Genomic DNA, 20,405 nt, shown 5'->3' with positions numbered 1-20,405 from the left:
TGGGGGAAAATGCATTGACAGAACTTTTATTCATTACGTGGAGAAGATGGTAGATTGATGGACTGGAAAGAAGCTGGGACATCATTTGAGTAGGTGTCTGAGTGGATTACTACCTACCACAAGTGTAATATTTGTATCATGTCTAGAAACTATTGTTATTTGTTTGTGCTGAGTTTTTGTGCAGATAATAGACTTTCAGTCTTGGGATAGATTCAGCAGTTACTGTATCATTGTATTTATAGTTTCTGATTTGACAAAGACATCTTACAGACTGTTGAAATGCATTTCTCTAAGCCTTAAAATGAGAGAAGAGACTGCTGATATTGACATAGGATATCCAGTTTTTCTGAAGCACCCATCTGTATATTGTACTTAGTGCTGGAAATTTAATTTCACTGAACTAGAAGTAACCTACCCTGGCAGCATTCACAGTGGTATTAAAGTGCAGTAGCCATGGTTATAACTCAGTAAATTATCTCGTGTGTGTATATCAAAACAGCTTCTGTTTATAAATGTCTGCTTTCACTGATAACTCCACTGGGACTGGAATCTTCCATTCTTGTCTCTGCTAATTACTTGTAAGAAGCTACAAAGGATTAGATACAGGGTTAAGAATACTGTCAGCCACAGGGTAGGACCCCTACAAGAAATATAGGTACTTGGACATCACTTGCTATGTAGCCTGGGACAGCCCACACCTCTCTACACCGCTGAATCAGGTCTCTGAACTGTCAAGCAACATTATTAGCTCAACCTTATTTTCTATAGGTTTAGATGCAAGGCAAGGGGAAGATGCAGTCTTCTACCATAAACAGCCCTTGTCAAGGATATTGTGAGCCATACAGTCAGGGGGTACCAGGCACTGTTACAGCCTTGTGTGTGTGTCCATAGAAGGTAGAAGCTGGGTAATGTGGCTGCCTGTGGTAGCAGGGAACCAGACTCAAGACCTAGGAGGTCCATTAAAGTCCTGGGTTCCTTATTGTCTGCAGCTCATTCACTCTCACTCTGTATGGATCCAGTCCTGGCAATGAGGTAGGGCTCTCAGCAATACTAATCCTAGTGCGTATATTCTTGAAGGTACAGTTAGTCCACTCGCAATTGAAAGCTCAACTCTTTGTAAGTGAAGGGGAGTTAGTCAGAGGCAACTGCTGTTGTATGTTTCCAGTTGCAATTACCTACAGCTATAGCCATTTGCTACTTCTGTTTAAAAAAACTGAATTCAGAGTCTTGCTGCTTGATTACAAAAAAGCTTCCTGTATCTCCTGCTCTGGAAAATCCTCCCTTCCCCACAAGCACCTTTTAGGTGACAAGAAGAGTCAGAAATCCAATTTCCTGCCAAATACTGATTTCCACTTGGGTTCCAGCAGCAGTGGCTATTTTTTACTTAAAAAGCAATAAAACCACACAGCATTTTGTACATTAAAACTATGTGCCAGTAGGGAAACTACCTAGTTATTTATTACTACTGTATTTTTGAGCACCGAAGTATGTCGAACATTTTGCAGAATAAGTAGAGACAGCAGCCTACCAGAAGACCATGCATTCTAATGGCACAGACTTCAAGCAAATTCATCTTAAGCTGCTGCTTAATAATTCCAGCTGCACCCAAGATTGCCCTGCTCATTCACTCCCACTCTGCATGGATCCAGTCCTGGCAATGAGGTAGAGCTCTCAGCATACATGCTCAAGGCAGCCAATCTATGGATGGCACTGGGCCTGTGTTAAAGCTGACATTGAGGGGTTTGCATTACCTTGTTTGTGAGAGTTGGTGCACATGGAGTAGAAGCAAGTGGACAGGACATGCCTCATGGTGATGCTCCCAGGTATAGCATAGGTGCTGTCCTAAGAGGCAAGTGCCAAATGTCAAAATTGAAAGATAGTGAAATTTTTTGGAGGTGGCCAACAGATGTGATTTTGTATGTGTGGAGGTCTCTTCATAGGTCAGATGACTTCAACATTTTACCTATTAGTGAGTCAACATGTACTGTATGTGAAATGGCTGATTTTGGCCCCCTGGGAGGCTGAGAACTAAAGTAGCTTTTAAAGTTTTTTGTTTCCTTAACAGTCCTGCCAACATGGAAGAGATTGTGGTAAAGTTAAGTACTAAGGACTATCAAGACTTTGACTTGACAGCGTGCATTATGGTAGCACCATGGACGGGGCAGCACTGCTGTTGAATTCTTTAAGACCAGGTTCTTACCACACATGGTTATGTTGGCATTAGCCTTTAGAGCCCAGAGGGGCTGTCACAAAGCTGCTTTGAAGAATAATAGCCCTTCTTTGGGAGCTCTTCAGCAAGTTCAAGCCAAAGAGCAGCTAGGAAGTGAAAGGTAGTGCACTGACTCAGCACCTTCCTGCCATGTGGGTGCCACACCCCCACATACCACACTCTCTACCCCCCACACACATCCAACACCACCCACACACTATATCCCCCACCTCCAAACCCCGCCCATCCACATCCCACACACATTCGTACCCTCCCACACAAACACTCCAACGCCCACACCCCAGCCACACACCCTCCCACACACATCCCCCTAACACCAGCCACAACTCTTTGCTCCCCTCATAAGGACCCCCCCAACACACCATATACATATACCACACCCCCCCCATACATACATACTCCTCAGGGATGCAGAATTCCTACCTTGCCACTGTCCTCTCTCACAGGAGGGCAATCGTAGAAACGTTTTGCCTGGTTTGGGGGATGGACACATTTCCTCACTTCCTTCCCCAGTCGGTGCATCCTTCTAACTCAGGAGTAAATGGAGTCCCTAGTCTCAAGGAGTTTTCCAAAGCTTGTGGGTTTTTACATGAATCCCTGTCCATGTTAGATTCCATTCCCATCAGAGGAACATAGATTTGTATCTTCAGTACCTTCAGCCTCATTAGACCTACTGCCTTCCAGCTGCAGTGGTTGAAAGCTTCATCAACAGACAGCATTCCTGAGGACAGGCTTTTCCTGACTTACGTCTATAAGAGAGGTCTCATCCATATGCAGGGCACTGGACTGGAATGCTAGAGGACAAGCCTCTTTCCCAAGTTCTGTCACTGGTTTCCTCTGTAGTTTTAGGCAAGTCCCTTCCCCTCCCATTGTAGGCCTTGCCTGTTCAGTTTGTAAGGTGTTCAGGGCAGAAGCCATGCTGTGGGCTTGTCTTGCTACAGCGTTGGCTCATTATTCCTTAAATTTTGTCTCTGACTTGATTGTCTTCCACACCCAAAATCTCCAGTTCAAGTTCCACAGTACTCTAAGCTCAATGTAGTTGGGGACATGAGTGAGTCAGAACTGCAAACCTACTGACTTGGAAGTTAGTAATGCCATGGCAGGGGTGGATCCAGGGGTGATGTGGTCGCTAGGGTTGTGCGAAGCTTCAGTCGCTGACTCAATTCAGCAGAGATTCAGCCCAATTCATCAGCCGAATCTTCAAATCCGCATCAAATCGGGAGACCCTTTAATCTCTCTGAATCGAATCGGAACCCTCCAAATCGATTCGGAAAGATTCGATGATTCGGACATAGACACATCTTTAAATGTTTTTTCTACATACCTCAAGGTACCAGGAGGCTTGTCAAAGCTGTGATGCTGGGGCGGATGGAGCATCCCACAGGAGGGCAGGGGAGTCCCCAGTGCACTCAACGGCTGACCCGGAAGTGGACCAAAAGCACTTCTGGTTCACTTACAGGTTGGCTGAGGAGTGCATGGGGGGCCCCCCTTGCACCACCCAAGCTCAGTGACCGGTGCCTCCTGGATCTGGGGAGGCACCTGGGGTCCCCCCGCAGCCGAACATCGAGTTGTGGGGGAGCGCGTGGGGGTGGACCCAGAAGTGGATAGGAATTACTTCCTGTCCACTTCCAGGTTCACTGCCAAGCACACACTCTTGTGGGACACTCCATCTGCCCCACCATTGCAATGTTTATGAGCCGTGCCTGGTACATCGAGGTATGTAGAAAAAACTCTTTACTCTTCTCCTTCATGCTGGTTTGTACAGTGTGTGCTGCAATGAAAGACTAGTGTAGTCTTCCATTAAGTACAATGTAATAGAAATCGTAATCTTGCTGTCAGTGCTAAGTGATCTGATTACTTCCCTATTTATTTGAATGCGAGTTTGAATTTAATCTGAAACTTTCACCAAAAAGTTCTTTGGGGTTTGTTTTTTTTTGAAAGTCTATTTTAAAGTAGTTAAAAGGTGCACTAGAGAAGTTGATACTATTGAGGTGCAAACACATAGCATATAGTTATGTCATCAGCCAGGTCCATGTAGCAAAATTGGTATTCAGAAAATATGTCCGTCTGTTGAATGTGTTTTTGGTATCTGAGCATGTGTGTCGGGAACAAAGTAATGAAGTTTCTAAGTAAAGAAAAAAGCATTACACTCAGGAAGGAGAGACTATAGTATATACTGCTCTACTGTCCAAAACAAGTATTCCAGTAGTTATCCAACACTTGTGCTAAAATTGAAACCCTTTTTTGCTGCTCCAGTTCTCCTATAAGCAAATGCTAATGGGGAGATAATCTACCATATCACTGTATTTAATGCCTTGTATACAAAAAGTGATGAGTTGAACCACCACAGGGAGAAAGTCTGAGCTCACAGTGTTTGCAGACCAAGTGATTGTTGAGTAAAGGTGACAAACGCCACTTTTGTATAAGTTCTCTCTTATTAAACTTAACTTTTTGAAAGTTTTCAGATCAGATAACTGCTTTCATGGTTAGATCAGTTAGATCATCCAAAACAACTATAACCATTAGTTATTTTAGTGGAGGCCAACCTTTAGGCAGGAGTGCCACAAATTAGCCCCATGTGCCCCCACCCCCAACAGCCACTCTGATTCCCTTCCTCTGCCCAATGTACTGCTCTGCCTTTTGCTTCCTACCTTGCACTCCCTGCCTAATCTCCTGCTCTGCTTTCTGCTTCCTGTCCTATTGGCTGGTGAGCTGCCTGTCCCATCACCCATGTGATCCTCTAGGTGCCACACAGAGGCTGCCCAGTGGACTTGTGCCATAGGGTGGCTGCCCCTGAGTTAGTTCAACCGTTAGTTGTTGATCCAGTATTTGCTACAAGCAAGATGTATAAAAATGTGTAATTTGCTTGCATTTGTTACTTATTATTTTAAAAACCATTATTTTAAATATGTCAATCAAATGTAGATGGGAGTTCTGGCAGTTGTTTAAAAATGGTGTGCCACAAATGGCACAAACTCCTTATGCTTTTAATCATCCAATCTGTTTTGTAACTGTAATAGTTTAATTTCAAGTATTTGGCCTTTTCACCATCTCCTGTTACCTTTGTACTCTCTGTGCTGAATAAATGCACTTTAAAAAGTTACCAATAAACAAAACCACATGATTGGTCATCAGGGGTCGGGCAGAAGACAGTAATATTAAGGTCTGAAATGCTGATGAAAAGCTGAAGTCCAGGCTTTACTCATACCCCAAATACCCAGATCCCCAATGCTAGACAACTTGTGGGGTTCATTTTCCCCAATTGTTGGGCTGAAGGATGTCCACAGACCTGGAATGTATGTGCTGATCGGAAGGAATTTAGGAGAGGAACAGAGTTACATCTTGAAAAAACTACAAATAGAGCAGAACATAGCCTGCCTCTGAGCCCAACTTCTACTGACTTAACTTTGTACAGACTGTTCGTTAAAATTAGCTTCCAGTATAAGGTATCTCTCCTGATGTTTGTGACCCTTTATGGAATTGGATCTTGCCTCTTGAAAAGTGGTTTCTTCTGCAGCCATGCCTTCCTAGGACAGACAAATTTCACTGTGTAACAACAAAATTGTTGATCAGTAGGGGGAGACCTGTGAGCACCAAAGATGGAACTTCACAGTCCTGCTCCAGTTACTGAGAAAATTAACACTGAAATATGTCAGGCCTTGCAGAATCGTCATGGCTGCTGTTAGAAACAGCCCAGTAGGATCTCCTGTTAAAGTTGTCTAATACTTTCCATTATTTGTGTGAAATGTAATGTCCTGCTAAGTTCTATGCAAGTCTGACCCTGAAGAGCTTATGGTATGTGACAAGAGGTGCACAAGGTTAGGAGAGAAAACAGAGCCAGTTACATACAAACTATGTTTTTGTATGTTTACTATCAGGATGCAGATGGGATTGAAGATAAAGCCAAGAATTATGGGTACTGAGTGAGTAATGACTGGCTCTTGCAGCACTCGTAACACCCTGTGATGCAGGCCAACCATACCAGTATCTCACGGCAGAAGGCCCCACAGGCCTTTCTGAGCTGCAGCTCTAGAAGCCTTATGTGGTTCCTTCTTTACCGTGGGAAAGTACCTAGTGAAAGTTTGCCATAACAAACAGGTAACAAAAATGGAAGGGGCTGAAGAAAGCGGAAAAGCCATTGATGTTTATATTCATTATGATCAGATTACTTCTCAGTCAAAAATAATGTGAGAACCTGGGACCTATTGGAATCTGTCTTTACTGTTAAGATAAAGAGGTGAGCTATCATCCAAAAACAAAGCTGAAACTCTTGCAACACGTTTCATTTTTGAAAGCATGTGAATATGTTCACGTGTGCAAGGGAAGGGAATGTGTGTATACCAAATAGGTCTGAATCTGAGCAAAACAGGAAGGCAGGAGGTGCTTTGGGAACTGATCCCCAATTCCAGCAATCTTGCCTCCTGCCATGCCACGTGCATAGGAGGGCTCGCGATTTTCAAACTGGGAGATCAGATCTCAATTGCGTCCTACTGGGATTGTGATCCTGGCCTCCCCTTGCACCTAACACGTTGAAAGCCAGATGCCTGATGATCAGCTGATTGGCCAGAGAGGGACTGCACCAGGGCTTCAACCAGCCATGGTGCAGTCCCCAGAGCCAACCAATAATCAGCTGATTGCAGAAAGCACTCTAAATCTGTAACTGAACAGATGTTCAGAGCTTTAAAAATGGCAGATCACACTTTAGAGTCCTTTATCAAACGTCTGTGCCAGATCCCATCAATGGTTAACTTAGAGCATAAGTACGATTGCCGAATGCCGCCATCCCAGGAGGTGTTGACAGCCTTTGATCCCTGCCCTGCCCCCTCCCTCTGGCCAGCTGAGTAAAGCACAATAGAGTGCTTCTGCTGGTGGCTTTTTGAATGTCAGTACTTAGCCTTAGAGACTAACTTGTTCAGAGAGTCATGTACCTCAGGTGGAAGCTTACTTTGTACATGCAGGGAGCAGAGGTACTAAATAGAAAGGAATAACATTATTTAAATACAGGGGATAGTTCATGGAGAAGAAAAGAATAGGGGAGGGTCACTGCCAAGGGAGGGCGGGTGAGTTGAAGTGATCAGAAGGGAGGGACAAAGCAGTTAACCCACTGAGCCACCCATTCAGTTAACCCACTGAGGCACATAAGGGTTATAAAAGCTAGCCCAGTGATGGTGTAAGAATACAGAGTTTCTTTTGAGATCATAAGTAACATAGTCCAGTTTGTGGATGATTTCTTTTTCTGCAGTTTCATGTTCAAGTTGGGTTGTACAGTTTTGTTGTTTAAGAACAGCTATTCTGAGGTCAGTGGTTAACGTGTTCTGACACACAAACTGAGGAAGAGTTGAAGCATATAGCAACAACACTCAGCCACTGGATCTGGCTCAGTGGTGAATATAAAACAATAATGGAAGACCTGCTATCAATCCAAGTAAGATGAGAAGGATGCTGCATTCTGACCCGTTGCTGACTGAGAATACCTGTTGGTATTGAAATGAGTACAGGTGTTTAAGCCCCCACATCACTCCATCGTCTACCCCAGTGGAGTTCAACTTTTTTCCTGGTGGGCCAGATCTGCAGTGCCTGGTCCAACCATGGACCGGATGGTGGTCCCAATCTGGTGCCTGGGGCCAGTGTAACAGGCACCATCCAGCCACACGGAGTGGAGTGGTGGGGGCAGCCCAGCCTGAGCCCAGCCCTGCAGGGGGGAAAGGGGCTTTGCCGGGCCCCATGGGGGAGATGTGACTCAGCCAGGGGGTGTGAAGGGGGCATGGCTTGCCTCCAACTTGCTTTTCGGGGGGGGGGGGGGGCGCGGTGGGGTGGGGGGACAAGGGGATTTGATGCAGCCCTACAGGGGGAGGGGATGTGACCCAGGCCCAACCTGGCCCCAAGGGAGCACAAGGGGCCTGGCTCTGACTGGTTGTGTGGAAGTTGGGGTTTGGGAATTTGGCAGGGGGAGGGTGGCCATATTAGTGGCCACCACTCCCCCACCACCACATTTTCCAATCCAAGAGGAGCCCCACGGGCCAGATGCAATAGTTCTGCGGGCTGCGTTTGGCCTGTGGGCCAGAGATTGAGCACCCCTGGTCTGCCCTAGCCCTAGTGTTTTGCATTGGAAAGGTCCTATTTGATGCACATTATGTCAAAGAATGTGTAGGTAAGTGGGTGGCAGGTGAAGTGAGGATGGGCAGTCCAGTGATCAGGACACTTGTCTAGAGTTCAAGTGACAAAGTACAAGGGTTTGCCAGGGTCTTCCTTACCCAAGCCACCTAATTTCCCTGTATCTCAAGTGTCCATCTGTAAAACAGGATACGTACATCCCTTCCTTGCAGTGATGCATGTGACGGAAGTGCCTTAGATACACAATGATGATAGAGATGATATAATTGCCCAAGACATATTGGATGGATGTTCTGCCTTCCTGTGTTTATTCATTGCAGTCCTAATTGGAAGGCTTGCACACTACTGTGGTTATAAAAGTAAATGAAGTTCCATGTTATGAAGTTATAGAGGGGAAAAATGAAGCCAGGGAAGAAGATATAGCTTTACCCTATCAATAAAGAGCTATTTAAGAGGTTACCTGATGGTTATGCAGAAAGTCCTATTCAGCAACAAGACCTCCTCTGACCAAGTCCTTATCCATGTCTTGAAGGTTGGCTTGCTAATTTGTTTCATTATAGGCAGAGATGTGGGTTTTCCAGAAAATTTTGAATTGGAGAATGTTCTGGAAAATTTTCCAATGCCCTAAATAGAGTGTGATCTGATTTAGCATGTTTATTTGACTTGTATTTAGTAAGCAAAGCTAAAAAAGTGCCCCATGTTAATTTTATGTCCCAATAGCCACAAGTTTTTGAACTGAAATAGTTGATCAGGAAAAAAATTATATATAGCACACTTAAATGTTTAATTCAAACAAATTCAAAGCTTTATGTGGAAAGAAATTATTTTTATTGGAATTCTTGTAAAAATGTAAAGACAATACACAATGGCATGTACTTCCCTTACATTACGGTCAAGTGGGTGGCAAATTGGCTTAAGGGTCACACCCAGAGAGTGATGGTGGATGGGTTGGCATCGACCTGGAAAGATGTGGGCAGTGGGGTCCCCCAAGGCTCGGTCCTGGGATCTGTGCTATTCGGTGTCTTCAACAGTGACTTGGATGAGGGCGTGGAGAGCACTCTGTCCAAATTCGTGGATGACACGAAATTATGGGGTAAAGTAAAGACACTAGTGGGAAGGGATCAAATCCAGGCAGACCTGGACAGGTTGGAAAAGTGGGCAGAAAAGAATAGGATGCAGTTCAACAAAGACAAGTGCAAAGTGCTGCATCTAGGGAGAAGGGATTACCAACACGCCTATAGGCTAGGGGATGACCTTCTCAACAGCACAACAGCAGAAAGGGATCTCGGAGTCATAGTCGACACTAAAATGAATATGAGTCATCAATGTGATGAAATAATCAGTAAAGCTAACCGCACTCTATCATGCATTAGCAGGTGCATCATGAACAGGTCCAGGGAGGTGACACTTCCCCTCTATGCAGCCTTGGTCAGGCTGCAGTTAGAAAACTGCGTCCAGTTCTGGGCGCCGCACTTCAAGAGGGATGTGGATAACCTTGAGAGGGTCCAGAGGAGGGCCACTCACATGGTCAGGGACCTGCAGGTAAGGCCCTATGAGGAGAGACTGAGGGACCTGGATCTCTTCAGCCTCTGTAAGAGAAGGCTGAGAGGGGATCTTCTGGATGTTTACAAATTCATCCGGGGGGGAGGAGGGGGGGAGGTGAAATAGGAGATGCTCTGTTTACCAGGGCACCCCTTGGAATAACCAGGAACAATGACCAAAAACTGACAGAGAGCAGATTTAGGTTGGACATCAGGAAGAACTTCTTTTCAGTGAGGGTTGCCAGAATCTGGAATGGGCTATCAAGGGAGGTGGTGCTCTCCCCTACCTTGGGAGTCTTTAAGAGAAGACTAGACAAGCACCTGGCTGGGGTCATGTGACCCCAGTGCTCTTTCCTGCCCAGGGCAGAAGGTCAGACTCAGACCTCTATTGAGGTCCCTTCCCACCCTAACAACTATGAAACTAACTGTTTGTTTAAATTTAAGGGAAAAAACTAAGGCACTGAAAACTGTTGACACACTAATTTTAGCACACCCAAATAACTGTGCATGATATGCCACAGTTGTCAACTCATCTACTTGAACAGAGTTTAACTCTCTTCCACTGAGGTCATTGCAGCACCTCCAGTTTCACTGTCACTATGTGTAGAATCACTTGCACTACTTATTAGTTCAATTTCTGAATCAGATTTAGGCACATTTGATTCAGAACTATTTGAACCACATTCTCTTTCGCTAAAGGATGGTTTTACCAGTGTGTCTATGGGCAAGGGCAACTTATCATCGCACTGCATCTTCTTCACTAATTGTGCTTCTGACTGATTCTCCAGAAGCAAGAGATTTTGAGAAATAGAAACAAACTTAGCAGTGCATTTGATTGTTAGTCTGTTCCTCCTTTTTGTCTTGATTGAGGTAAAAGCCTCCCAGTTCCGTTCACAAGAAGCTGCTGTTGGTGGAATGCTTGGGATCCTTAGAACTATCCTGGACAACAGTCAGGTGTTACAGTAGCCCTTCCACCGTGTGAGAGAAGACTTATTCTCTGCTGCCCCCCAAGCTTGCCTAATACCATGTTGGCATCCATTCATTGTTACTAACGAAACAATGAATTTTTAGAAATGGAAAATTTTCCACAGAAAAATAAAGCACTGGAAAATTGTCTGCCCCACATCTCTGATTGTAGGTATTACCACTCCAAGTAGAACCAGTAGATTATAATCTTGTTCACATAAATGAATAATTGTGCACAACATTGGATCTAGGGTTTAACTGAGGTATTGTGGGACTATGTGGTTAAAACACAAGGGGTTACTCCAAGGAATATTTCTGATTGGAAGTCATGGTTAGCAGTTTCTGGCCTGAAAGATCAATAGAGCTTTGATCACTGTGAGAGTCAGGCTATACTAGATGTCCAAATAAGGACTTGTCCTCGGAAGTTTGATGTTTATTCAGAGCAGTAGTTTGATCTGTGGAATGGGAGTGATGCCATATTGAATGATAATCTCTTAGGAACTCTTTTGCCCTAAAGTTTTGTAAAGGTCTTTCCTTTTCATCCTGTCATTTTGCCTAAGCCAGCTCAGCACTAAAATGATCATGTTCACTATTGTTTTCCACTTTTATGTATTTTGGTTTCTTTGAATTTTTGGAGGGTGGCAGCAAAATACTCTGAAAAGGAAATGATGATAATCAGAAGATTTTCCTTGACACATATCCAGTTCATAATTACACACATATACAGTCATGTGTACCACTTCTTGAAATGGTTGTGGTATTCACAAAAAAATAGCCACTCATGAGAGCCACTCAGTAGATTTTTGGATCAGGTCTTTAAGTCAATAGGAGTTTGTCCATTGATTTCAGGGGCTTTGCGCTAAGCCATCTATGAGAAATCCAGATTAACTTTATGACAGTTTTTCCTTCTTTATGTCCATATGTTTGCATGTTTTGTACACTCTCTTTGAACTAATCTAGATAGAATGCCTCCATGATGAAATCTGAAAAGTTGCCAGCTATGGTAGTTGCTCTGTATTTATCATAGGTCAACTTGGTTTATCTGAAAGATTTCAGGGCCATCTAATATTGGGGGTTGAGTAGTCTGAATGCAGTCTTTGATAAATTGTCCATGCTAGAAGCCAAGTGAGATCAGGCTAAATCAGGTTTTACTGTCTGGTGGTTTGTATGCAGAAATGTACTCCCTGCTGTTCCACTACCAAGAGAGTTTCACCTAGGTAAACTAAGGCTGCAGGCTTTTCTAAGGCAACTAGACTGTGTCGTTATTAAGGGGATACTATCAAGTAATTGAGAACCAGAATTTAGGTTCTTGAAATAAAACAACATTTTACAAAGCCCTGTCTTTCATGACTATTTCAAATTATCCAGTCAGGTTTTTCTCTGCTTGTTTTTTTAAAAGGGACAGTGTCAACTTCAAAATGATATTTTTGCCTGAAACATTTTTACTTTTGTCTATTGTAAGTGACCAAGATGAACAAAAAATATTAATTCTTCCTCCTTCCTTTTGTTTTGATTGTTGTATACTTGAAAGCACTTTGGGCAGTTCTACAAAGAGAGGCTTTCTACAAATAGAAAAACTGAAGATGCGAAACTATGAAAACAGACAGCGGGGGGTCGGGCAGGTGTACCGTCAGCTACTTTTAGCTCAATTTTTTCAAACTGCTTAGGGCTCAGTATCCCTCTTTAAGCATTCATGTTAAATTTTATAACCTAATCATACCAAGTAAATTACTAGTATGTGTGAACCTGAAAGTTCCTAATCTGTTTTCACTTGATGAAGATGAGTGAAACGAAAAAAAAAGGGTTGTTTTTTTTTAAGCATCCAGAAAATTTCTCATGTTTATCAACAGCAGTGGGGATAGAAATATAGGGGATAGATTACAGGAAAAAACTTTCCTATGATTTCTGACTTGGCTCCCTTTCCTGGTATGCCTGTCAAGTTAATTTGTTACTGTTACAAAATCTGGATTTTTATCTTTTGACCCTTGAAATGTAAGCGTCATGGCAGTTCTGCATTTTAAGTAAACGTCCCTCCATTTTTCCCCTAATTTCTGGTTTGTACAAAGATTAATTATTAAAATGTTGGTGTTTTGCAGGGAGGTTGCGTAGATTCAACAAACCAGAGCCTGGTTCTGCTCCTCATGACCCTTGGACAGCAGGATGTTTCCAAAGTCCTGCTAGGGCCGCTGTCTCCGTACACGTAAGTTGTTTTCTTCAGCCTAACAACCCAATCTCATTTAATTTGCTAATTATATAGAATAACAGGTATTTTTGTATGGAACGCTTTGCCTGTGGCTATGAACAGAACTAGTTGTCCTGATCCTTAAAATGAACCAGACGTCGTGAGTTACTTAGTGTTTATTTTTACACACTGGAAGACTTCTTTACTCTTCTATATTCCTCCTGATTCTGAAGCAATTAAACTTGTAGAGATGGGTTTATTGTTGTTCCTTGATCTTGGACTATATATACGTCAGTTACATTTTTGTTGTTGTTGCCTAGCATAATCTCTCATTTTTCCTAATTATCTCTTCATAAGGATTGCACAGAATGGAATATGGCTGACTAACATCAAAGATTATGCTCGGGTCAGGGCATAAATATCAAAGAGAAACATCTTAAAGATGTAACTCTTGGACTTCCAGCACCTCAGAGTCTTAGAACTGTCACAGACTGCACTGTATTCTTGGTTTTTTAAATATATTTTTATACATATATTATTTGTCTATGGCAGTTGCCAGTCGTGAGAGAGAAATGCTTGGTTTTCCACCATAGCAGTTTGAAACACAAAACTCAGATCAAAGGGCATGCTGTGCAGAGCTACCTTTTTTCCCACCATAGCTAGCTGACAACAGTTGGCTAGACAACTCCAGAAACTGAACTGATCAAGCTGTGCCCCTTCGAGGAAAAGTGGAAGAAAAGACTGCATGTCTGGGGATGGTATCAATTAGACCATGAACTGTCCTTTTTCGGTTATCATGGTACCGGTGCTGTATACGTGAAAGGTACAGTACTGTGATAACTGAAGAATGATGGTGCCATCACATGAGAGCTTTGACCTGCAGAATGACTGTCGAACCGGTACCTTGGAAACCAGCATATCCCTCAGTGCCATGTGGGAAGGTGGTTAGTTTAACATATATATATTTTTGAAGGGAGCAGTATAGTTTTCTCCTTGTGGAAGGAATAAAGAAGTTGATTATGAGTCAGTATGTAGCGAAAGCATTTAGAAACATTAGTGATTGGTGTACTCATATGTGTAATAACATGATTCACTATATAACATTTGAAACCATAGATTGGCAAAGTGTAAATGATCATCTGAATCCTTAAAGTAAATTAAATTCAGGTACTATATTTTATAGTTGTGATGTTTCATGGTGGCAAGGTAGGAATGAGGTTTAGGAGCAGGTTCCTAAACCATGGCCCGGTACCAGGCCGCAAAGGGTTGGCTGCCAGGTTGTGGGATGAGCCTGCTGGCGTGTTCCGCCCGCCCCCCCCCCCCCCCGTGTGGACCCCCACCTGTCTGCCCAGGCGAGCAGCTTCCACCACCAGCAGTCACGTGCTAGGTGGGGGAGCAACCCCAGGAGGGAGGCAACCGGCTCTGTGACACCCATCCCACTCCCATGCTAGTCCACAAAAAAAAACAGTTGGGAACCACTGCCTTAGAACAGCGGTTCTCAACCCTTTTTGTACCGGGACCCATTTATAAACATCGGTGGCCAGTCCCAACCCAGTACCCCTCACTCCTGATCCACTGCCCCCCACCCTCAGCCCGCCAGCATTTGGGGCAGGGTATGGGTTTGTGGGCCAGGGAGAACTCTGCCAGCCTGCAAAGGAAAAGCCACAGTTTCCCACACTTTTCTCCTTTAAAAGAGAATCTATTTTTAAAGTTTGGTGATCCATTTTTAAAGTTTGTTCACAACCCTTTCATATATTCTTGCGACCCACTGGTTGAGAAACACTGCCTTAGAATATATCCCTCAGAGTGAGAAATGGCCCTCCAGGGTCCATGCATGCTTGTAGGCAAGGAGCTCCTTTGCTTCAGTCACTGATGTGGAAGACTATATGTGCTAGGCTTTGTAAGAAAAGTAGGGGCTGAAGGAAAAATACATTGGCATATACTGCGGTCTGGATTCTTGCCCCTCACTTATGTTCAACAGAGGTAGGAGGCTTTTTTTTTTTTGCCAAACCAGCTCTGGCTGTGTGACCATGTTGTCTAACATCTCAGCTGTGCACAGTCATGTGTAGTATGTTCCATATCATGGAGACTCCCAGGCCAGTGGAGATTAGGGTTCATTTACACGTGGATCAGGAAAGTGGCTGCAGCTGTGAACAGTGAACCAGGAGCAGGTGAAAGACCTTTCTTTGCATAGGCCTTTTCTACAGTGAGCCAGGAGCAGGTGAATGGGAAACCTTACTCCAGCTAGTTGTGGCCATAAGAGGAAGAGAAAATGGGTTTTATTGCATGATCCAGCTAGGAGCAGTGGTGGCAGAAACTCCCACAAGCCTGTTGGAAGTGCAGCTATGTGGAGGGAGCAGTGCAGGCAGTTTCTCTGCTGCAGCTACACTGGGCTGAACAAAAAGGCACAGGGAAGGAACATGCTAAGTAAAGTAAAGGCAGACAAGCTCCGGAGCAAAAAGGAACAGCTCCATGAATGAGCAGAAACAATAGACACAGGGACAAAGGGGAAGATAAGACCAGAAATCCCTGCTGGGAGAAAGGGGCAGTAAAAGACAAGGAGATGCTTCTTTTTGGTAAAAGACATAAGAGAAGGAAGCCTCAGCTCTTGGGCGATCCTCGTTTTCATTCCTCCTATGTTTAACTGCTGCTACTTTTTCTCTGCTGGCTTTCTCATTCACTGATTCCTGTTTCTATGGAGACAATTGAGCCAGCTCTTTCGTGTATGTTCTTTATGGCTGTTGCAGTAAATTGGACACCTCCCATTATATCTGAACTTGCATGAAGCATTCAAGATGTGGATGTTTTTAAAAAACAGCTTCAGTAAATTGCATTGCATTGTCTTGTCAGAAAATGCAAATTCCACAGCTCTTCAGAAGGCAATCTGGTTTGCCTGTCCACCCACTGGGTGTTTCCACAAGATTGAAGATCATGCATATGGGTACATCAGGTTCCTTACCCAGTTCTGACAGGCGGGATGGGCTTCTCTGGAGAACTGCTTTTTTTTTGCTGTCGCTTAAATTGCATATGCCTTCATATAGCACATAAGAAGAGAGAAAATATTTTGTGGACATACCTGCCCAATTCATTTCTGTACAAACCACTGATCTTTCGTTTTTAGTCCTCATGTCTTTCATTCTTCTCATCCCATCTCCACTCCTTTATCATTGTCACCTAATCCTTTTCTGTTCCTCTTCTCTGCACACCTTGTATTTGGCTAATCTTCCTCTTCCCTGCTCGTACTTCACAGCTGATGAATTTCCTTTCTCTGCCTAGGCCTTTCCTATAGGCAGCTCCGGTCCCCAGCAAAATATTCTGCTTGTGGCTTCGTTTGTTCCTTGATGGTGGGAGGGGGAAGCTTTTTCTCTTCTCCCTTATGTAACAGTGCCCTCTAAAGGAGGCAGAGAGGCTGGCTGCCTTTCTGATTTTCCAGTTACTGTTGCAGGTATCCAGGCTTTTTCTTCCCCCACTGTGCAGGGTTAAGTCTGAACAGCTGCAAACATAGCTAGAAACTCAGAGGAGGATTCTGCACTGCTGTCTTCCAGACTTCCATGAACCATAGCTTGTGAACAGCAACTACAGATTAATTATTCCCCTCTTAGCTTCCATGAACTATATCTGCCCTGACTGTACAGTGACTTTTTTTACGCAACATCCTTCTCCATTGGTCCTGAAGCAGCACATTGTTTTCATCTACATTGTAGCCATGGATTTAGTGGTCAAACCAGCCTTTTCTCTAGCAAAGAGCAGAGGAATGATGAGTAGCTAGCTTCTGAAAGCCTTCATCTATGATCTGTCATAAACGCACTATGAAGTCACTCTCAGCATTTGGGATTGACATTATGTTCTGAGCAGAACAACCATAAAAAAAAAGGGGGGGGGGGGATGACTGTCCACAGATATTTCAAATGGCCTTCTAGAGATAAAGAGGCCAATCTGCTGTCTGATACCTGGAGGGTGGGTAGGCATGTGCATGTGTAGCTGAGGAGTTGCTGTGCAGGTGAGGAATAACTCAGTTGGAGTTTTGGAGCTCTACCAGCAAGTTTTGTAATAGAATAAAGGCAACAATTGAGCAGAAATTACATCTGTAAAATATTCAGCCACTTCTAATTCATTAGGTTCTTTTACCTAGTCCTGGGATGGACTATTTCTTGGAGCCTTACTTTTCTTTTTGAAGTGCAAATGAATGGAGAAGGTGCTGTCTGTGAAATGGTCTTCTGTGGCAGGGAGGATTTAGGTGCGATACCTAGAAAAAAATGTCATGTCTGTAAGCAGATGTTTTTGTTTTGTAGAAGGACAGTAATTCTGCTGGTAGGAAAAACCATCTCTGGCACATTCAGTAACAGTTGGCTTGTGGGTGGAGGAAAAATCTGTTCAGCGTTGTCTCCTCATTTGCAAAAAGTGTTTTAAATATGAGGTGAAATCGGAATGCACCATGACCTACTCTTCCCCTCTGTCCTCCTCTGCATCTGTGTGGGCATGTCTCTGCCCCCACAGGATGGATGAAATGGAAACCTGCCCCAGTCAGATTGCATCACACCTGTCTCAGCTGATGTCTGCACTTAGTAGAAGCTCTACTTCTGTTTCACTTTGTCACGTGCATCTCTGCATTTGTCAAAGCTCCTGACACACTTACTGTTCTGATTGCTTGGAGATACAGCTTTGAAGAACAGACAGTTGCCATAATGCATCACGCCCAACTTTACCTCTTAATGTTATTTCTTTGTCTCTTCTATGTAAGAATATGGCAAAGCCCTCTTACCTTTCTTCCTGTTTCTGTGCACGGAAGCCAAAGGACAGATTCTTTTCTACCTCTTAGGTGTGTAAGTGGACATTAGGTACATAAGTATGATTCTATACCATGCTGCTCAAGTCTTTGAAAACAGTTAATGCCATATATGGGTGTGGCCTCCTCCTTTCTGCTTTTTTGGGTCTCAGTTGTGATGATTGGGTGTTACAAAAGTTAGATGCAATTGCGGATTTTTTAGAGCTTGAACAGAGTGGAAAAGAATTGAACTTAGCCCCTTAAGTCTATATAGATGTCCAGCAGGAGGAACAGAATGTGTCCCTAGGAGAATTGAAGGGCCAGAATCCGGGATAGTACTGAGCACTTCTTGAATTGTGCTCATCATCTTGCAGAGTCAGACCCACTGGCTCTAAGCTTGGGTCCGAGGCTGCCTCTTGTTTTTAGGCAATTTACTGTGAGCCCCCTGTTTTGTTCAGCGGTCTCGGCCTGCTCTGCTTTCTAGTAATAGAGCCAGAGCTCTCTGAAGGGACCCAGGTGTTTGGTAAGCTGCTTGTTGATGCCTGTCAGCTTTCTCAAAGCACCTGAACCAACATAAGCCTGTGTGCATATTATAGCTGCAGTGAAAAACCTCACAGCTCAGGAGGGATGGAAGGAACAGCATCTCTTATTTTCTTCTTAAGATGTTAATCCCCTTGGGAGATGAGAGAGGTGCCTAAGGCACTTGCCTGGTATCTGTATTCTCTCTGACTTAACGTCCTACCCTGCCAGGTTTGAATTTACACGTGCCATATACCCCTGCTCCCTAGCACACCCAAATCCAGCCAGCAGGGTTGACTGGCCAGGCTGCCCCTGAAAATAACTGTCACATCTTGTCATCCCCTTCCCAACATGAATGACCAGACAGGTTTATTACATCCAGTCCAAAGAGAGAGCGTACATTTCAGTCACTTCCTGCCCACATCCTGTTTACTTTCACTGCTGTCAGAGGCTTCTGTTCAGAAGGCATTTTCCATTCTCTCAGTAGTGTGATCCTGGTACTTCTGCTTATCTGTCTTTGACCATTCCCAATATTGCAGCCAGAAATGTCTTGGACTTTTTTTCTTGGAGCTTATGAAACTACAGCAGTCACTGTCTCTATCTTGGCCTCCTGAATCCTCTTATAAGGCATGTTGCAGGCATTCTTTTTCAAAGTAGAATTGTGATACAGAATTGATAAAGGATTTTTGCCTCCAAATGCATTTAAAATAGTGTTAGCTCTTAGAACGGTGCATTTTCCAGGCTATCAACCAAACAAATGCTTGGGATAGATGGATGTGCATGCCCCCTCTTTCCAAAATTTAATTTGTTTGAGAAGAGGATTTTAGGCAGGCACTAGGAGAGATTAATGGGGCCATTACCAGGTGCTTTGTAAGAAGAGACAGGAAACTCACAATGGGCAGTTATAGGTGTTTCATTTGCTGCTGTCCGGTTTCATTTAATAAGTCCTTGTTTGGAGAGAATTAATAGGACTGTTCCATTCCCTTCTTTGTATCTTTCAGTATTTAATTTTTTCTACCATGTCCACTTTACCTTGCCTTAGCTTAACTGTTTAATTTCATCATAACCCTTATCTTTAAAAAAAAAAAAAAAAAAAAAAAAAATTCCCAGGAAAAAGGAAAAAATCAAAAACCTAGAAAGGTAAAAATCTAGAACTCTTGGTTCATTATCTTTAACTTTTATTAGACCAACTAAGACATCACAAAATAGTTATATTTTTCTGCACACTTTTGGGCTCACATGCCCTTCATCAGGCTCAGAGAAAATTAAAGATGGTAAAAAGTTCCCATAGGTAGGAAATAAACTTAATTTTTGCACAGAGGAAGCTGAAGATGGAAATCTGTACCTCTGGGTCCATGAGTGTCTTTGGAGTTGCTCTTTGTTGTGCAGATCAGGCAGGATTCCTTCCCTGGTGGTGTCAGATGGCAAACAGAGGTGTGTAGAAATCTTTCTTGTTGTTCAGCAATGAAGGTTATAATCCAAGATCTCAGGAGGAAGCACTTTTCCAAAAAGGAGTGGCCCAGAGCACAAATCCCTTCTTTAATAAAATACTAGTAAATTCTAAAGAAATGTGCAAGTTAACAGTGGTGAGAGCTTGTGCTCATATAAGTGCTCTTAAATAGGCTTGTTAAATATAGACACAAAATCTTGAATACTTTGAATTTCCAGAACAACCTACAGAAGTAGTTTTCAGTAATTCCAGTAAAATTTAACATTGAACATTTTAGGGAGTTAGCCTGGTTCACTGGATATAGAGCTAGATGGGCATGCAACCTGGCTTCTTTTCCAGTGCAGCCATTGACTGCCTCCAACTCTCTGCCCAGTGCCTAAAACCTTATGTTCTGGCTGAGAAAGCACCTTTGTAATACAGGGAACTTTTTTCCAAACGTATAGGCTCATTTTCTCCATTCTGACTTATACCTAGTAGCTATTTCAGTAAATGTTAGTGTCTGCTCTCCAGGGCCATCCATAGGGGGCGTGAATTGGGGCTACCACCCTGGGCTCTGCGCTTTGGGGGGCCCCACGAAGCCAGGTGGAGCAGCTGTGGTTCTGCTGCCAGCTTCACGTCCAGCCACTCGGCATCCCTCT

At 43.6% G+C, this 20,405-nt stretch overlaps 1 protein-coding gene across 2 annotated transcripts in view; it reads left to right on the top strand.

Moving 5' to 3' along the window:
• Positions 1–20,405, top strand: part of RCL1 (RNA terminal phosphate cyclase like 1) — a 61,373-nt gene that overhangs the window by 39,222 nt on the left and 1,746 nt on the right. For both annotated transcript variants that reach the window (XM_006025403.3, XM_025206207.1), the window contains one exon: positions 12,948–13,051. In XM_006025403.3, coding sequence (XP_006025465.1) covers positions 12,948–13,051 — 104 coding nt within the window. The remainder of the gene's footprint in view (positions 1–12,947; positions 13,052–20,405) is intronic.

The sequence above is a fragment of the Alligator sinensis genome, unplaced genomic scaffold, assembly GCF_000455745.1.
Source record: "Alligator sinensis unplaced genomic scaffold, ASM45574v1 scaffold392_2, whole genome shotgun sequence".
Classification (NCBI taxonomy): Eukaryota; Metazoa; Chordata; order Crocodylia; family Alligatoridae; genus Alligator; species Alligator sinensis.
This window is presented reverse-complemented; position numbering and strand designations above follow the sequence as displayed.